Here is a 19,575-nt window from a genome sequence, read left to right on the forward strand (position 1 = left end):
AAAAGACATCAGGAACCCATGTGGTTTCAGACTTGGAAGTTTTCCTAGCAGAAAGATCTCACGTAGGAGAGGCTATTAACTCTCTCTGTCTGTTCCTTTGGGCTTATTTTTATTTTTCCACTTAATTCTGTTTGTAACCCAGCAAACAGTATTTTTTGAGTTTAATATAGGAACCCTCCCCAACCAAGTGAGCAATTTTCAGGAGGTACCATAGAAAAGTCTCTTGGCCAAGAGTCAAGTCTTGATTCTCAGTCTGCACCTACGTGCTGGATGACCTTAGATGTGACTCTTCCATCTCTCGGGCCCCATTTCATCGTCTGTGAAAGGTGTGACTACGTAGCATGGACTCCTGAAGCCTGATAGTATAGGTGTCTACTTCATTTGGCCAGACATACTTATTGAGTACCTACTGTGTACCTTGCACTGTCTGGGGCACTGGAGATAGTTAGAAAGCTAAATAAAAATACTCTCCTTTAAAGGACGCTCTTACCACACCATGTAATTACACAACAGAATGCTGGCTAAAATGCTTTATAAACCTGCGATTAAGGGCAGTCCAGGGTGAACACAGGCATTGGTAGTGGTGTTTATTTTTGCCTTTTGCCAGTCGTCGCTGCCAAGATCTATCAGGAGCTTCACCAAAGGCAAGACACTGAGTTGAAAAAAAGTAGGAGGAGGCTGGGTCGAGGCAGAGCATGTGTGACAGAGGGAAGGGCATATTCAGAGGCTCAGCGACATGCAAGAATTGAGATGTTGCAAGCCAGCTCGTAGAAGGGAAGCCAAGATGCCCGCCTATGGAAAGAGAAATGAAAGTTAAACTAGTTGTGGAGATGAATAGGTGTTTTACACACAGTTTTCCTGAGCAGAATTAACAAGGTGATATTCATGGCCTTTGACAGTCTACCTCTTAACTCTAGCTGACTTCAAGGTTGAGGTGGAGCTGGGGACCCAGACAGCCACCCAGAAACTTGCATACATGTGGAGGCAGCGTGCAGAGGGGACCGGAAGTCTGTGGCCTGGAATTGCATGCAGGGGGTCCCCAGATCATAGGCTCAGGGCTGGGAGAAATAGAGGGATATTAACTGAATATTAATAGTGTGAAATATTAACTGAATTGCAAAGTGCTGGTGATAGACTTTGCGATTAAGGCAGTGCCATTTGGGGTGGGGATGGGGGGGCAGACAGTATTTCTTTCGCAAAGGCACCAACACAGAGAAACGCTCCCAACTGTGGACAGTCTGCACAGGTGCACCGCCGGTCTGCCGGTGCCTGTGAGGTGAGCCTCCCCCAGGACTTCGCTGTGTTTATCTACCTTGCTGCCTAAGGCAGTGGTCCTCAAACTGCGCTGTGTGTCGGAATCAAACTGGAGAATTAGCAAAGAAAATTAAGTCATGAGCTCATCAACATGGAACAGGACTCAGGCCTCTGCATTTCGCTGAATTTCTTAGGAACCTCGACTCCTTACTGAACTTTGGCAACCACTGACCTAAAATTTATCATTTAAAATTTTGTAGCTTTTGGCCCTGGCTGGGCAGTTCAGTCATCCCAATATGCCAAAGTTACAGGTTCGATCCCAGGCTGGGCACATACAACAAGCACCCATGAAACCAATAATGCATAAATAAGCAGAACGAGAAATCAATCTCTCTCTCTCTCTCCCCCCTCTTAAAATTAATAATTTTTTTAAATTGTGGATTTTAATGGGTCCTTTAAAGGGTGTTTAGTGACTCCGCATGCAGAGACACATGAACTGTTCTGTCTGACCAAAGCTCCTGGCGCAGACAAATGCCCCCACCTTGCTGCAATCTGGTTTTCCCCTGAGCTTCCCGAGCAGAACTCATAAATTGCCTTCTACTTAGTGACATGGTGCACAGTAATGTTTGCTCTCCTGATGCCACTCTGAGTAGGCGTCATCAGTCATCCTTCCCTGTCTCCTCTGTCCACATTTATAATCTCTAGGACGTGTGCTTTTCAGCACAGCAGGAGGCATGTGTTGAAAGCCTGGCTTTCAAGGATCCAGGATCCCCAGTAACTCACACCGCACCTTAGAGGGAAATAGCGAAAGGTGCGCCTGTCTCCTGATGATGGACCGTCACCTTCCAGAATACGTTCACCACACAAACCGAAATCTGTCATGTCTACCAGATCGCGGCTCTCCCTCAGAGGTGGTGTTCCTGTATTGGACTCAACCCACACGGCTGTCTCTGGTGGCCCTGGCCATCCACCAGCAAGCCACGGACGCCTGTAAACATGGGCATTTGCTAAACCCATGCACCCAAGGAGGCCAGACCTTAGTCCTCCACCAGCTCATGAAACTCTCTCACGCCCTAAATACTGGGTCTCACCTGCACCCGGAGCGAGCGTCTTGTCCCAGTATTCCCAGAACGGGACCAGTTTTATTTATCTATTTTAATTAAATGTGGGGGGTGACGTTCATTAACAAGATTATACAGGTTTCAGGTGTCCGAGTCTGTAATACATCGTCTGTGTATTGCACTGGGTGCCCTCCCCCCAAAGGCAGATCTTTTGCCGCCATACACTTGACCCCCTCCAGCCTTTACCACCCCCACCCCCTTCCCTCGGGTAACCACCGTACTGCTGTCTGTGTCTGTGAGTCTTGGTTTGCTTTTGTTTTTCTTGTTTCTTCATTTGTTGCTTTCCATTTCATATCCCTCGTGTGAGTGGAATCATGTGGTCCCACTTCCAGGAACCCCTTGGGTCCCAGACAACATAGGATGGATATTGCTGGGAGCCTTCATCCTTGTTCTTGTGACAATAACCTGGGTGTTTCTGGTCAAAGAAAGGCAGAGAGTGAATTCTAGGGGTGAGCCAAGGGGCTCAGTAGCATATTCTTGGGAAATAGTGGGATGGAAGAGCCTCTGAACACCTACTATGGGCCAGGCATTGTGCTGGGTGCTTGGAGGTATTATCTCGGGTAATCACTGATCATCACAGAACTCCTCAGGATATTTCTCTTCCACTTACATAGTGTGAAATTCACATTGGGGGTAAAAGTGTATAGATGTATGAGTTTTAACACATTATAGAGTCATGCAAACACCAACATGATCGGTCTATATGAGTTCCATCAGTAAATTCCCCCATGCTTCCCCTTTGCCGTCAAATTCTTCCCCCACTCCTAAACTGAAGGGCCTATTATTGACTTCATTGTCAGCAAAGTTAATAGAGACTTGGAGCAGTGAAATGATTTGCAGAAAAAAATATTCACTCTGCCTGCCTTTTGCAAAGCCCTGCCTTCTCCCTGACTCGTACGCACAACTAGTGGGTGAGAGGTATTTCTTGACAAGATAAGCGAATGAGCAAACACTTCTTTGGTGAAGACTGAAATCTCTCCTGCTCCAGGAGAGTTTGTGGTGGGCTGGGCCGCTGGGAACTCCTGGCAGCCCAGCCTGGTCCTGGAGGAAACACACCCTCAGCTGTGCCCTGCAGCATCCGCCAGGAACTGCCTGGTCAGCATTCCCTGGGCCCGGTTTGCTGCACCCCAGGGCATATCATATCCAATTATCTCCAGGGATACAGTCAAGCCAAAGGGTATGATGGGGGGCACCACAGCTGACAGAATCTGCTGAGGACAGCTGGTGAGCAGGTAAATTAAATGGACCAGGATGCTCTCAGCCCTGGATTGGAGGTGAGCTGCTCCTGGAAGCGCTGTGTTCTGTCAAGACATCTCCCGATTTGGAGCGTAACTCAAACAGGCTTAAGTTCAAAGAAGAGCCTCCAGAAAAGGATGGCAAGCTTCAGAAAGGACCCTCATATCTCAACAGGGCCAAGTCAACAGGTAGGAGAAGGGACCGACCGAGCTGGCATCAGGGACAATTCTCAGTACTACCAGGGAATTCAAGTATTGAATGGGGAAACAGAGGCAGGTTGCACAGTCCCATGGGCTGACTTGGCACAACAGGGCATAAGAAGCCGGAGACGGTGGTCATATGGTCTGAGCCCCCACTGGCTCCGTGGGCCCCAGCTCTGTGGCTGGGAGGGTGGATGGATGGATGGGTGAGTGGATGGGTCCATGGGTGGATTGACACCACAGGAAGAGCGAATCTGTGGTAGGAACCAGATGACAGTTTTACCCTAAAATCTATGTAGCCTGTCAACAAGGATGAAGGAGGTTTCAAGAGACAAGTGCTCTTAGCCACTTGTCATGCTGCTGGACTGGCTCAGCCTTCCACTTAAAACATGTTCAAAGCGTTCCCACTAACTTACAATAAAACTCACAGTCTTGCCTGTGGTCACCAATGTCTTGATTGGACACCACCCCCTCCCCACCCACATGATGTCACTCTGTCACTCTTATTCTCTCTGTCCTGGAGAGCCTACCTTGAAGTTCTAGAACACACCACCTCATGCCATCTCACAGCCTCCGCACTTGCTGTCACTCAGAATCAGCACAGCATTTACTTGCTTAACTGTTAAGGGGTTAACATTACATTCAGCCCTTGGAAGGCAACCACGAGGCTGATGTGGCCCCAAGCGAAAATGAGTTTGACACCCCTGAATCTAAGGGACAACTCAGGAAGAGGATAACGAAAAGGACCCATAGGATGTGGGTGGGCACTTTCAGATGTCTTAAGGCTTTGTTCTGGACTGGAGAGTATTATCAAGTGGTATGATAGGGTACCTTCGTAAATCTTACCTGTAAGAGGGGAAACATGAGCTCAAGGCTAAGGGTGTAAATATCAAAGAAACAGCAGTCAGTCATCCTAGCCAGGACAGGAGGATGTTTGCTCATTTATTTTTAGCTTAGACAATGTCCATATTTTGTCTGTGTTTAGATATGATTGCAGAGTGATCATGTTTTTGCCTAGCTCCATCCTGGTCTCAGAGTAGCCTTGTCTGATGTTGGCGTTCTATAAAATTGCTTATGTTCACCTGGCTGGCATAGCTCAGTGGATTGAGCGCGGGCTGTGAACCAAAGTGTCTCAGGTTCGATTCCCAGTCAGGGTACATGCCTAGGTTGCAGGCCATGACCCCCAGCAACTGCACATTGATGTTTCTCTCTCTCTCTCTCTCTCTCTCTCTCTCCCTCCCTCCCTCCCTCCCTCCCTTCCCTCTCTAAAAATAAATAAATAAAATATTTTTTAAAAAATGCTTATGTTCAACCAGAAAACACCAAGATCCAGCCGTGAGTGCTAGGCCAGCTCCCAGGAGCCAGGGGCTGCTTTTTTCCTTCTCGAATGTCTCCTTTTCAAAAAGTCCCACCCAGTAGACCCTATCTACAGTTGTCCTTTGTCCCTAATGACTGCCTCTCCCAGCTCCCTGTTAATTGCCCTCATAGCACTTACTATAAACAATTCTGTTACATGTTTGTTTATTGTCTGCACTTTCCCACAACTAAAATGTAACGTTCATGAGATCGTCTGCCATGCCCATTGCTCCTATCGCCAGGACCCAGCACCCAGACGGCCACTGTGGCAGGAAGGGAGAAGAGGCAGACTCATTCAGTATATATTATTCAGCAAGTCATGTCTGGACCTCACTTTACTGGTCTATAAAATGAGGCGATGATTTTTTTCAACAGATCCTTCCAGGTCTGACTTCGGAGGATTCTACAAATACCTCGTCTCAGACCTCCAGGGGTGAGGGCAGCCCTGCATGCATCTTTTAGGGCTGAGAAGAAAGATGATCATCTTAGAAAAGCAGCAGCGTTGAAGAGCAGGAAACATTTTCACACTCAGACAGGAGTGTGAAAAGAGAGCTCAACACTCCCAAGGAGAAGAGAATGAGAAAAGGGAAGCGGAGATTGATAATGGATGGATATAATGAGATGGCAATTTTGGTTTCAAAAGAATGTGATTAGCTCCTAATGACTGCCACAATTCCCTGGTCAATCTACTGTAACCAGCTGCTAATGTAAAAATAATGCCCCTCGCCTGGCTCACTTTGAAAACAGAGATGAATCTCTCTTTCATACTTTTGCCCCCTCTTATTTTTTTCCTCCAAGAGATTATCTTCTGTTAGATTGTAGCTCCCTAAAAAGGAAAATGGAGGTGTGATCAGAGTCTGCCAATTAGGAGGTCACGTGGGGTCATCACCTCATCACCACTCTCTCCTGGGTGGGCGGCTCTGTTGGGCCTTCCTCTTCTACCAAGCTCCAAATTGTTCTCCAGCTCCCACCAGGAGGGAGACAGAGGCTGCAGGGGCTGAGGCAGCATCCTGAATGGCTTCCCATGGAGAAGGCCACTCATCACAGAGGTTTTGTGTAGTTTAAGATTTTTCTAAAGCTGTCTGCCTGCTGGGTGCATCCTGAAAAGCATGGCCTGGATGTTGAGAGGGCTCCCAACTGTGTGTCATTTAAGGACTCTGGGGGTAGAGTAGACAGGGACCTTCAGCAAATCTCTGCAGTGTCGCCATGTAGAAGGTGCATGCTTATTCTGAGAGCCCCATGGAGCAGGCCAAAGGCAAAGTATGTGAAGACAGAACAAACAAAACATTGTCTAGTGGGTCTGTCTAAAAGTGAGACAGGAAGCTTTATGGGGCAGTGAGCTCTCTGTCGCTGAGGGTATCCAAGTAGCAGATGCCATAGATCAGCTTAGCAGCTGCCTAGAAGGCAATTATAAATAGGAACACAACCAGATGATTTTCAAAATCACTTACACCTCTGAGAGTCCAATATCTTTGCCTTCTAAATGTACAGAAGGAGCCTCACCCACTGATTTTTGTATCCATCTATCCACTTGTTTATTTAAAAGCAGTGATTCAAGGACATATGAAGTACAAAGCCAATATTGGGCTCTGGAGGTACAGACATAAACAAGAGGCTCTCCTTTCCCTGGAGCAATCCATCACCAAGTTGGGAGACAAGACATCCAGATTATTAGATGTAGAAGAGTCCATCCAATAACAGAAGAAGTGACTGACTAGTCGAGGGTACGATGAGGTGGTAGGAAGGTGAAAGGGGAAGGTTTCACAAAGGAGAAGATATCGAACTGGGTTTTGAAGAGTATGTAGAAGTTTACTAGGTAGACTCATGTGGAAGAGAATTTTAGGCAGAGGGAACAGCATGCAGAGAGCCAGTCTCAGAAATCTGAAACAGCCAAAATTGTCCATAGCGTTGCATTTAGTGCCTTTAGTGCCCCCAGATAATTAGTTTGAAAACACTTGGCATGTCCTCTCCTTGTCTTCACACTGCTTTGGGGTGAATATAATTGGATGAACATTCGGCTCTTATCACAGAGGGTTTCAGGTAGAAAATCCACCCCCAGAATATCAGCTTAAACATTGAGAAGTTCAATGCTGCTGCCAAGACGAGCATATCCAACCTTGCAGAGGTCCAAGACTGGGTGTGTGCCCCTGGCTTGTTGCCTGAAACAGCTGGTGCTACCTGGCTGCAGCAGGAGGATGAGACCAGGTGCTGGAATCTGAGTGCTAAGAGTCACTAGCAAAAGCAGGAGCCATTTGCAGTCTAGAGAGGACCTCTGCTGGTGGCGGGAGGGATGCAGTGTGATGGTCATTGACAGGGGCAAGAAGAGGAGGAGGGGAAGACTCAGGAGAGGGGAGCGGAGCCCTCCATTTATAAAATAAGCATTTTCCTATCTCCACCGAGCTTTTGTCACATGGAGATTAAAGGCAGAGATTGGCGCCCAGAACCTATACTCTGTCGCTTCTCCTCTGGGATACCTGTCTAAGGGTCTCTGTCACACACAAGATTCTGATCCATCGATAGCTGGGAAGACACTCTACTGCCCCAACCTAAAACCCTGGGGAAGCTAAGCTGGAGAACACGGGCTAGTCAGGAAGCCAGGCAAGGGCTTCCTACCCCATCTCCACACCATCTGGAATGGGCATCAGTTCTACCTACCCAACGGCTGCAGAGTTGAAGGTCATGGTCGCACTTCTAGAACAAAGGTCAGCAAACTACAGTCATAGGCAACCTGGTTTTGCTAAATACAGTTTTACTGGGACACAGCCATGCCCATTTGTTTGCATTCTGTCTGTGACTGCTTTCGCTCTGCAACAGTGGAGCTGAGTAGGAGTAGTTACAACAGATTGCATGGCCTACAAAGCCCAAATTGCCTACTATCTGGCCCATTACAGAAAATGTTGGCCAGCCTCTGCTCTAAAAAAGGACCCACCCAGGCTGGCTTAGCACATGGGAGACTGGAAGCAAGAAAGAGGGCATGGTGCTTGGGCTGTGCTGGTGATAGACAGTGGCCCTGCCTGCCTGTCAAACATGGCCTGCTGAATGGCTGAATTTCTGACCAATCAGGTTACAGATTCCTCCTTGCTTAGGATAGACCTAGCAAGGAATAGATGGGCAAAGGCAAAGCTGGTTTGTTAAGATGAGTGGCTGCTCCATTCCCCTGCACTGCTGACAGGGACCTGCGTAGACTGGAGATGTTGCAGATTCCGTCCCAGAAGCAGTGCAAGGCCCACAAGCAGAGCATTCAGCCCTTTCTCCCAGAAGCAGGGTGGGAACAGTAGTCAAAGTGTGGCCTGACCTTCATGCTCTGCAGCCTCCCTAAAGCTGTCCCTTCTCCCTTAAATGCCCAGCTTCCTTCTCTTTGAGATAACTGACTATACCCACCTTTGTGTTTCCGTAACACTTGGCTCATAACTCTAAATCATTCCATACGGTTGCTCACTTGTCTGTCTTCTCGTAAACCGATAACTCCCATCTCTTCCCTCCCCCAAATTTTGACCCTGAACTTCGTCATTCAATTCCCTACTCAACATCTCAGCTTGGATGTCGAATACTCTCAAATGTGCTGCTGCTGCTGCTGCGCTGCTACTGATATTCTTACCCTTTTGTTTGTACATGTTAAGAAGCACATAGTACTCAACAAGCACTAGGCACTATTCTAAACGCTTTATGTGCCCAAAACACAACGCTTAATTCCTGCCTCCCCCATGCTGTTTCTTCCCCACCTGCTTCTTCTCCATCTCAGTAAGTGACATGACTCTTCACTCGGTCCTTCAAGCCAATAGTCTGGGTGTCAGCTTTCATCCCTCTCTTTCCTTCATAGTCCACATCTACAGTAGATGTGTTGTGACCTGCCCCTGTATCCCCTCTCCACTCCTTGTACCCAGTGCTGCCTCCTGGAAGCACCTGAGGCTTTGCCTGAGGACTTCCTCAACACCGTGGAATATGTACACCTTGCCTGCAGAGCACGGCAGTGTTAAGGGAATCCCTATGAGTTGTCCTCAGCTGGTAGGTGGGAATCGGTGGATAAACACCCCAGCCTCCTTCTCCCTCTGGTGGGCATGAAATGGGCATGGGATTCAGCCCCAGCTACATCAGTGGTAAGCTGCCCACTCATTTACCCTGTATTGACTTCCTTCCCTCGATTGCCTCACTTCCCCGACTTTCACACGCATACTTCTTAGGATTGTCTCCAAATAGAGCCTCATATTCAGATCCTTTTTTTTCTAAAGCAGTGAGCCTGCTTTGGAGAGAACCAAAATCTACAATATTCAACTGAAAATAATTGCTTCTCACCAGACCCACTGCCACCATCCTGGTACCAGGGTCCAAGGTACCGTCCTCTCTTTCCTGGACTATTGATCTCCCTGCTTCCTTTCTAGGCCCACTAGTTCCTGTATTTCATACATGAGCCAAAATGTACTTTGTAAAGCATAAATCAGATCAGGTAACTCTCCTGCTGGTTTCCAATCACAGTTAGAATAACACGCCCCTGGTTACCAGCGACCTCAGCGCCCCCTCTAATCTAAACTCTCCCAGCCTCTCCTGGTGCTCTGTCACTGCCCTCCCCCACCTCACCCTTGACTGTGGTCATTTGGTTGCCACCTCTGCACCTGCTGTTCCCTCTGTCTGGAAAGTGCCTCCTGCGTTTCTTGGGATGAGTGGCTTTTTCACACCATTAAGTTATTAGCTCAAGTGTTATGTTCTTGAAGGCGGCCTCACAGATTGTGTAACCTGAAATAATCCTCATCCTCCATCACTATCCTTTCACCCTCTCCCAGTCATCTGGAAGTTCAGGGGCCACTTTGTTTATTTCTCTGTGCCCCAAGTATGTAGAACAGTGCCAGACACATATTAGGGACTCAATAAATATCCGTCAAATGAATGAATGAATGAATGAATGACTCCTCTCCCAGACCAGATTTGGGCTCATGGCACAGAAGACATCAGTGGCATCTGAGTCAATGAAGGAGCGAATAAGGCCATGGAGGGGCCCAGTCTGTGTTCTCCCCAGGCCCCATCCAAGACCACGCAGCCCTTTGCATGGAATGACCCGTCACAGTGGGTGTCGTTTCCCCCACTGGCTCATCTTCATCTGCCTAGAGCTCCTATCTCAGGCCATTCTAACCACTCTGTCCTTTCTTTGTAGGCCTTACCGGAGGGGCAGACAGCTTCGTGGGACACAGCCAAAGAGGATGAAAATCGCAATAAGAATCGATACGGAAACATCATATCCTGTAAGTGCTCTTCTGGGCGGCCCCAGGCTTCGGGGGCATGGAGGAAACAACGCTGTTACTATTATTTACCTAGAATTTGTTATCATGCAATTAATCCTTGATGTTTCCAACTTTGGGTCAACATGCCAAGCTGGGAGCTGTAGTTCAGTCTCCCTGTTGTATCTGGCCTGGTGACAGCATGGCTGACCTTGGCCACAGGAGGCAGGTAGGAAGCTGGGTCCCAGTGGAGAAGATCCAGGAAGTTTCTGAAAGCTGGGTCTTGCCTGGCATTGCCCACTATGCAAGCATTTTTTTAGGTTGGGGAGGAAGCCTGGCCAAAAGGAATTATTTTATTCCTAATGGTTCCTCTAAAGTAGAGTACTTCTGGAGAAGTGACTCAGGGTAGGGAGCAAGGTCCAGCCCACAAGGGAGGGGCTGAGAACACCCAGGCCAGAGCACACTGCAACTCTAAGAAGATAGAGTCCCAGGCGAGGGTTGATGCTCAGAAGGAGCCAGAAACTCTGAGGACTGGCAGCAGCCCACTCAGGGCTCGAAGGAGCCCCAGGTTACTCCAGTCACAGCAGAGGCAGGGTTGAGGGCATCACGACTTCTGCCAGACCCCATGCCCGTGGGCAGAGACTCTCAGGAGCGTGCCTGCCGCCCAGGGCTGCATGGGCACAGGCACCGGTGGCCCTGAGCCTGCAGGAGGAAAGCACGTTGTGTGCCGAGCTAGAGGCGGGATGGAAGGGCATTGCCTTTTGTGTGACAGTGAGCTATAGGCCCCCCTGAAGTGATGTGACGGAGGCAGTGGTGCAGAGCGGTCACAGCCCTCTGCAGTCACACTGCCTGGGCAACTGTCCTGCCTACGGGGCCCAGGCAAGTTTCCTGTCCTTTCCAAGCCTCACTCCTCACCTTTAAAATGATGAAAATAGGGTCACTGAAAACACAGGTAGGGTCACTGAAAGAAGGTATGTAAAACCCAGTACCTGAGATCATTGTACTCATAGCCCTGGAGTTAACATTTGTAAAGTCACTGCTAAGCAGTATCTACATAGCACTCTACCGCATTTCAACTGGAATTCACTCAATACCCATGAGGGGTCATGGAATAAGCCAGGATTTGGGAGGCGGGTGATCATATGTCCATTTTGGAAAGATCTCTAGGGTAGCTGATTGGGAGGGCGAGTTAGATTGGGAAAGGCTGGAGGCAGTGGGACCAGTCAAGAGGCTACTGCAGTGGTCCCAGCAAGGGATGATGAGGCCTGAACAAAGTCAGTAACAGTATTTGTGTGTGACCACATGCGGGAGTGAGTGAATGGGGAAGAGATGGAGAGACAGACTGCCATAGAGCTAATCATCAGGTCGCACACCAGTATTGTCACTGCCAAATGTTGGTGTGCACAGTCTTGAAAGCACCATGATATACATGGAGAGGACAGAGTTACCTCATACGGAAAGCTGAGTACAGGTTCTCATTAGAACAGCATCTACAACAGCCTGTGTCTCCTCGGTATAGCCAACCTGGGCCTTCTGATGTCTCACCAGTTGGGTACATAGCACTCCTTGGTCTCTGCTCTCAGAGTAAACCAGTCAAAAAAAATATCGTGAATAACTAATTATGTCTAGCACAGCTCAGTGATTTGTTTTGTTTCACTGTCTAGACGTTGCCTAAGAACAAATGTGGAGGAAGAAAGCGTTAAGATAACAGGCAGCCTGTAGAGGAAGAAGGAGGCAGAGTTTTAGCTTAGCTGTTTCCTGTGCCGATTTAGGAATGGGCTATGAATGGTAGAACTAATCAGAAAACACTTATAATGTGCCTCTCGGAAGACAGCAATGCAGACGGCAAGATTTCTCGCAGATGAAGCACTGGAAAGGGATGTGCAAAAGATCAGGAAGTGTGTGTCGAGACCTATGGCGTGTGGGCATCCTCTGAGCCAGGCCTGGTGGTGGGCACCGGGGCACTCAAGCCTCTTCCCCCAGGGAGCTCCCATCCTGGGCACATGTGGCCACTCACTCTGACCACTCTCAGCCCGAGGACCGTGCCCTAAAATATCCGGTCGCTTGTCTGCTCCCCCTATCAGATTGTGAGTCCAGATAGGGTCACTGAATTATAGGCTGTGAGACCTTGCGGGATCACTCGAACCCTTAGTCTTTGGCCTGTAAAATGGGTACAGTGATGTCTTCCTCGCAGGGGTGTTGTGCAGAGAAGAAAAAATAAAAGACTACAGCACGGTGAGGAGACCTACCTTCCTGAGAGGCAGGGACAACCAGGCAGAGTCAGGTATCGGGGCCAAAGCCGGTGGAAGCCAACGGCGAAAAGCCTAGCCACGCCACGTGTCTCTCCAGACACGTGCTCACCTTCTGCTGTCCACACCTTTGCCCACGCCGTCACCTGCTCTCATCCGGCCTCTACCTGGCCTGGTTCCTGGTTGCTCCCCATCCACCTCTGCCCCCAGCTTTCTCCCTATCTGATCTCTGACAGAGGCGAGAGGGCCCTGAATTGAATCGTGTCATCTTACTGGAAACTCTTCAAATGGTTGCCCTTCGCTCACGAACACTCCTTGTCCAAAGTCTCTTAGCCGCCTCTCCCGTCTCGTGTCCCACCGTGTCCTCTCTGTGGTGGTCTCCTCCAGTAAGCCACACGGACTTTCCTTCAGTCCCTGGAGTTTCCCGTGCTCACCAATGCCACAGGGCCTTTGCTCATTCTGTTCTTTCTATCAAAGTGTCCTTTCCTCCTCTCTTTGTTCTATTAATTCAACTTTTTCTTTCGGTCTTAGCTCAGTCACCACTTTCTCAGGGATTCTTCTGGCCTTTTGAATTTGCTCAGAGCCCCGTTATTCACTCCCAGAGCACGGATGTGTCTCCCCCTTAGCCCTTATCGTCGTTGTGATCCCAGAGGCATTTCAGTGGCTACCTGTCGCCGGCCTGACTCCCTCACAAACACAGATGCTCTGGAACAACAGACCCGTGACTGTCCTGCACTTCTGTGTTTCCAAACCTGCCATATGGTTTGTGCTCAGTGAATAGGAATTGAATGTTGGAAAGTGCAGATTCTCTGCAAGACCCCAAAGGCCTTGAGCCATGGATCTCTCCCTTCTGGCTTCCCAAATAACGTGGAGAGCACCCAAAAAGGATGGATGGAGGAAGGCCAGATCAAGATGACACTTGGAACGAGGGCATAGTGATGTCTTCCAGTCAGGAAGAAGGTACCGCACCTGAAGGAAGAGAACAGAGCCTGGATCCCAGGCAGCAGGAAGAGCCATGAAGGGGGTTAGAATTCCATCACCACGGGTGCAGAAGATGTGGTCCATGTCCCACCCACACCCCACGGCCTCACCGCCTCACTGTGCAGTGACACCAGCTGGCAGTACCAGCATCCAAGGCCAGGACGAGGGTAGGGCGAGTGAGACACCCAGCCTGTAACATGCAAGGAGATTCCGCACTCTCAGCTGTTGATGCTGCATCTGCTCCACCCCGATAGAAAGCACCTCACTAAGGTGCCCAGGGCGACTCACTTGTGCACCCGTGTCCTGCCCTGTCTGCATCTCCTTGCCTGAGGACTCTCTCCGAAGCTGAGCAAGATGTTCTCTTCATGCACAAGGCAGTCTCTCCCCGGCCCGTGAAATAGTTCAGCTCCTCACCCTCCCATGAGGCTGTTGTGTTTCACACCTTTCCCAGAATCCCCCAGGCAGTAGTCTGCAGTTGCCAACAGTAGTAACAGCCTTGAAAATGGCCTTTCTGAGCTGCCTTCTCTTGGCCGTCTCCCTCGCCCCCTTCCCCCTGATGAACCCTCTCCTTCTGTGTAAACTACTCACACCAGAATCCTCCTCTTACGTCTTCTTGGGAAACCCGAAGGGAGGCAGAGGGAATTCAAACACCTAATGACACCACCTTGATGGGCTTAAATAAACCTGAACCTCCCTTCTAGTTTAAGAGTCCGTAATTCTGCAACAAATTGGGGCTGAAGCAGGTCTATACTGCGTACTCAGACAGCGCCGAGGTAACCGGTGGATTCTAATGCAGCACAAGACATACAGGGAACCAAGAAAGAAAAAAGAAGTCCTGGAACGGAAATGAGAAAGGTGACAGAGAAACAGCCCCAAGGAACAGGAAGCGTTCCTGCCCTTGTAGGTGTCTCTCCCAAAGGCAAGTCTGCCCTGGCTTGATAAATAGAAGTATTCTTGGCACAGGAAGAAAACCGGATGTGATCAGCATCTTAAGGAACCCAGAGAGGCTGGAGTGGAGGACGAAGGCCCAGGCCAGGGAGAACTGAAAGATCAGAGGCGAGGAGGAGGCAGGGTACAGCCTGCAAATGAAACAATGAGAGGAAAACCTTGGCTGCATAAGCCCTTTCTTCCAAGTGTTTCTGTTTAGAATTTAGTAATAGAGACAGTGGCGCTTCCAGGGACTGGAAATGGCAAGGAAGTGAAAGGGAAGGAAACGAACGGGGAAAGCAGAACAAAGAGCTCTTTGCTTTCAGGTACCTCTGGGCAGGGACTGTGGGCAAGGGGACATTTCGAGAAAACCATGTCCAGTCCTCTGAACTCTCTCCTTTCCCCATCTCCTTTCCCATTCTCCCAGTGTCTCCTTGGCTCACCCCCCAAATCCACTCGTTGTGCTCAAGTCCTTGTTTCAGATTCTGCTTCTGAAGGAGTTCAAATAAGAAGACTTCTCGTTCTTGAAAGTTCCCTTCATGGGCTGTGGGCTGGGCAGCCTGCGTAGGCGGAGACAGTAAATCCATCAGACGCCCCCGTCCCTCCAGCTGCTGTCAGTGCTCTGTGCTGAGGCTCCAGCTGTTGGAGGTCCCCTCGCAGGGCCCTACAGAGGGGAGCTGCCCAGCCTCCACCACCCACCACAGGATTGCCGGACAGGGAGGCACACAGAAGGTCGGCTGCTTCCCGCTCCTGCCTGAGCCACCCTCTCTCTCGACGATGTTATTTCAATCAAGATCGAATGCGCAGACCTTTCACTTCAATGAGGTGCCCAGGCAGCCTCGGCAGAATTCCCTGCCCCCTCCCAATCCACTCACGCAAGACGATGGCATTAACATTTCCAATTCTTCTAGAAGATGATTTTTCGGCGGCACAATTCATTGTAATGAGTCCAATCTCTTTTCTTTGAAAAATTGCACCTTTTCTTTACCCTCCTCGGTGCCCAGAAGACAGGAAGAAAGAGCATCACATATCCAAATGGCCGTCTCTCCCAGCCCCACCTGTCTGAAGCGGATGCTCCCTTTAAGTACATGTGACTTGAGAAAAGCAACCTCTCACGTTACCTTGGGTGATGGGGGAGGGACGCAGGGTGTGATTTGTTTTGAGAGGTAGAACTGCACCCAGGAGGAAACTGAACCGTGTCCTCTGGGTGGCCATGGGGAGACAATGGGGTGGGACAGTGTGGGGGTGAGAACTGGCCTGGAAGAGGTGTGGAGGCATTGGGTCTTGGGGTTCCAGGAGGGGTAGGGACCCCCATCCTACAAGGAACCTCTCAACCTTATACCTTCTGCTGAGTAGTTAAACTTCTTGGAACTTTGAGTTTCTCATCCATAAGACAGGGTAACGATACATACCTCACGGTGTTACTATGGAAATCTAACAGCATAGCATCCATAACGCTTCTAGAATAGTACCTGGAAAACCTTACACGCTCCGCACAGGTAAAGACATTTCTGTACCTCACCACCTAACACAAGGTAGGTCTCTAGTCTCATGGCCCAGCTCCAGTAGGAGCTTTTGGTTTTTCCCAAGACAAATTAAAGTAAATAGCCAGAGCACCTCTGTGCTACATAGCTGGACATGGGTCTGAACATTCAGACCTGAGTGTGATCAGAACCTTCTAGAGGGCGTGTTAGAATACTGGTTGCTTGGCCCCAACTCGGAGCTTCTGATTCAGTAGGTCTGGGCTGGGACTCAAGAGTTTGCATTTCTGTCAGATTTCCAGATGTTGCTGATGCTCTTGGTCCAGGGACTGTATTTGAAAACCACTGGTCTACAATGATAACAAAACTGAATTTACACATCCATGTTGATTTCTTACAACACCCCAGCTGCTTTTATACCTTCCCTCTTTTAATCCTTGCAACAGTCTGCTAAGGCAGATAGGACTTTGATACTATAGTTGGGTAAACAGAGATACCCAACTATATCTCAGAGGACATAAGTAACTTGCCCTGGGTGATATGGTCAGCATGTGACAGACCTCAGATCTGCCTCCAGAACCTGCCCAACCCATTGCCTCTCCCCCACCGAATGCAAGAATTGGCCGTGAGAATTGGGGCAGGACAGGCTGGGTCTTCAAGTGGGGCGAGGAGTCCACCCTGGGGAGAGGGAAGTTTAGGCACAGGATCCAGGCACACGCTGCCACTCTCGTGTACAGGAAACAGTCTGGGGTCCCAAGCCAGGTTACCTAAAATCAACTGTACGTCTGTAAGCAAGGGGCCTGCCCCTTTCTCATTCTTGGCCTTTCAAACACAAATATGAGTTCATTTATTGGACAGACACTTATTGAGGACCTGCTGTGTGCCCCACACTGTAGAGGAGTTTGGTAAATAGAGTGTCCTTCCTGAAACAGAGTAAGAAGAGGAGCCACAGGTTAATCCAACAGTCACAGAAATATAACTGCTCTAAGAGCTGGGAAGAAAGGCATGGGGAGCTATCCAAGCCTGGGGTGCAGAGGTCACAGGAGACTTCCTGAGGGAGGAACATTGAGATGAGAGCAGAAGAACGAGATGTTGCCAGTCTTCTGGGTTTGGGGGTATCCCTTTACATGTGCAAAGGCCCTGAGGCGAGAGCAGACAGCATGCATTTGAGCGACTTAAAGAAGGGCGCAGTTACCAGACTAGTGTGTAGGGAGCAGCGCAGGAGGCTGTCCCAGGAGGTCAGTCCCAAACCGTCAGATCAGGGAAGGCTTGTGGGGCTGGTAAAGCTTTCTTCTCCGTCTGTGGAATCCTGGAGCTGATGCATGCCCGCTTGCAAGAACAGACTGTTAAATATTCAGGAATGTTGTGAGCTAGTGGATGCCATGTTGCAACTTGAGATCAGCCGTGGTGGGAGCGACTCTTGCACAGAAACCAGCGGGGCCTGACGTTAGTGGGCGGGGCCTTTCTTCCCCCCAGAGAGCTGTTCGATCAACATTTGCCAACACACCACGGGTCTTTGTCCTGAAACTACAAGGAACAGATTGATTCCAGAGGGATGATGTTTCCGTTCCCCTGGATTTGTGCTTGGGGAGGGGGTCCCTTTGAATCTCCAGGGCTTTGCAGTTGTCCCTCCCCTCCACCTGCTGCCAGCCGCCGTGTCCTCCCTGTAACCCAGTTCTTGCCCACCTCGCTCCTTGGCCGAGAGCCAGGTGGGTCCAGGCTCCCACACCTTCCTCCCACCCTGAGGTGTTTTACTTCTCCTCTATGTGACTCTTCTCAATTCTTCTTGTCTTGCATATCAAACAAGGAGCTCCAACTTAAGCTGTTTTTCAAGCTTGCAAAATGTAGACAGAGCATAATGAATGTTCTGGGCTGCTTGTAAATTACCTCGGATGAACTCCCTCACACGGCCCGCTGCCCCACCTCTCTCCATGAGCGTGTGGATAAACACAATTTTTTATCCTTCTAATTATATAAAGTTAGACGAGGAAGGGGGCACAGAATGATATTAGCGTCTCCCAGGAGGAATACATAAACCATGAGGACTCTGCTACTCCTCGCGATGCCTTTCTGCAGACCTACGTCCTGTGTTCTTCTCTCTCCCGAGCACACACATAGCTCTTGGCCTCTGCACAGAGGCCGATTTACCTTTGGGACAAAGAGCAAATGGGGAACACCGAGTTACTAGGTTCTCCGCCATCAGTGCATGGCCTGCCTCACATCCAGCTGACAACCGTCATTTATTTAGCACCTGCCGTGTACTCAGCACTGCCCTAACACTTTTTAGAGAGGTTTTAGATTTACAGAAAAATTGAGCAGAATGCTCAGAATGCTCTCCCTCCTTCCCTCCCTCCCACATCCAGTTTCATCTGTTAGGACCATCTTGAGTCTTGTGACCTATTTGTTACAGCTGATGAACCAATACTGATCCATCAGTATTAACTGAAGTCCACAGTTTGTAGAGTTCAGTCTTTGCGCTGGACAGTTCTTTGGTATTTACAGAGGTATGGTGACGTGCACCCACCGTTACGGTGTCATACAGAATAGTCTCACTGCTCTGAAAACTCCCTGTGCTCGCTCTATTCCTCCCTCCCCTCAAGTCCCCGGCAACCTCTGGTCTCTCTACAGTCTCCATAGTTTTGCCTTTTCCGGAATGCCATGCAGTCAGGTTTACACACTGTGAAGTCTTTCACCCTGGCATTGTTCACTTAGCTGTGTGCATTCAACGTGCCTCCATGTCTTCTCATGGCCTGATGCCTCGTTTCTTTATATCATTGAGTAATATTCCATTGTGTGGATGTCCCACCATTTGTGTATTCATTCTCCTGTTGAAGGACATCTGGGTTTCGGCAATTGTGGATGAAGCTGCTGTGTGTAAATATCCATGCACAGGTTTTTGTGTGGACGTAAGTCTTCAGCTTCTTTGGGTAAACACCAGAAATAGCAATTGCTGGATCGTCTAAGCGTCTGTTTAGTTGGGGAGGAAACCGTCTTCCAAGGTGGCTGCACCACTTTGCTCTCCCACCAGCAGTGATTGAAAGTTCCAATTACTGCACATCCTCTCCGGTATTTGGTGCTATCAGTGTTCTGGGTTTGGGCCGTTTGAGGAGGCGTGTAGAGGTGTCTCGGTGTTTTACATTGCAATTCCCTAATGAAATATGATGTTGAACATCTTTTCATATGATCATTTCCCACCTGCATATCTTTTTTTTTGGTGAGATCTCTGTTCAGATCTTTTACCCACTTTTTCATTGAGTCATTTGTTTTCTTATCATTGAGTTTTAAGAGTATTTTTGTACATTGTGGATACAAGTCCTTTATCAGATGTCTTTTACAAGTATTTCCTCCCAGTGTGTGGCTCGTCTGTTCACGCTCTTACTGTAGTCTCAGTTCTCATGCGCGAAGTTCCTCATTTAACCCTCCCAGCGTTCTGTGAGCTACATAGTAATGGCCCCATGTTGCTAAGGAAATCAAGGCTAAGATAGATGAATTGACCTCCTAAATGATGGAGCTAAGATTCGAACCCAGAGCTGAGCCTTATCTCCATACCTCACGTCCCC

The 19,575-nt window shown here is 49.1% G+C and overlaps 1 protein-coding gene across 1 annotated transcript in view; it reads left to right on the forward strand.

Moving 5' to 3' along the window:
• PTPRT (protein tyrosine phosphatase receptor type T) overlaps positions 1 to 19,575 on the forward strand; it is a 668,348-nt gene that overhangs the window by 601,385 nt on the left and 47,388 nt on the right. The window contains exon 18 of the mRNA XM_045832856.1: positions 10,314 to 10,401. Coding sequence (XP_045688812.1) covers positions 10,314 to 10,401 — 88 coding nt within the window. The remainder of the gene's footprint in view (positions 1 to 10,313; positions 10,402 to 19,575) is intronic.

The sequence above is a fragment of the Phyllostomus hastatus genome, unplaced genomic scaffold (genome assembly GCF_019186645.2).
Source record: "Phyllostomus hastatus isolate PE091 unplaced genomic scaffold, TTU_PhHast_1.1 phas_contig_17, whole genome shotgun sequence".
NCBI classification, from domain to species: Eukaryota; Metazoa; Chordata; class Mammalia; order Chiroptera; family Phyllostomidae; genus Phyllostomus; species Phyllostomus hastatus.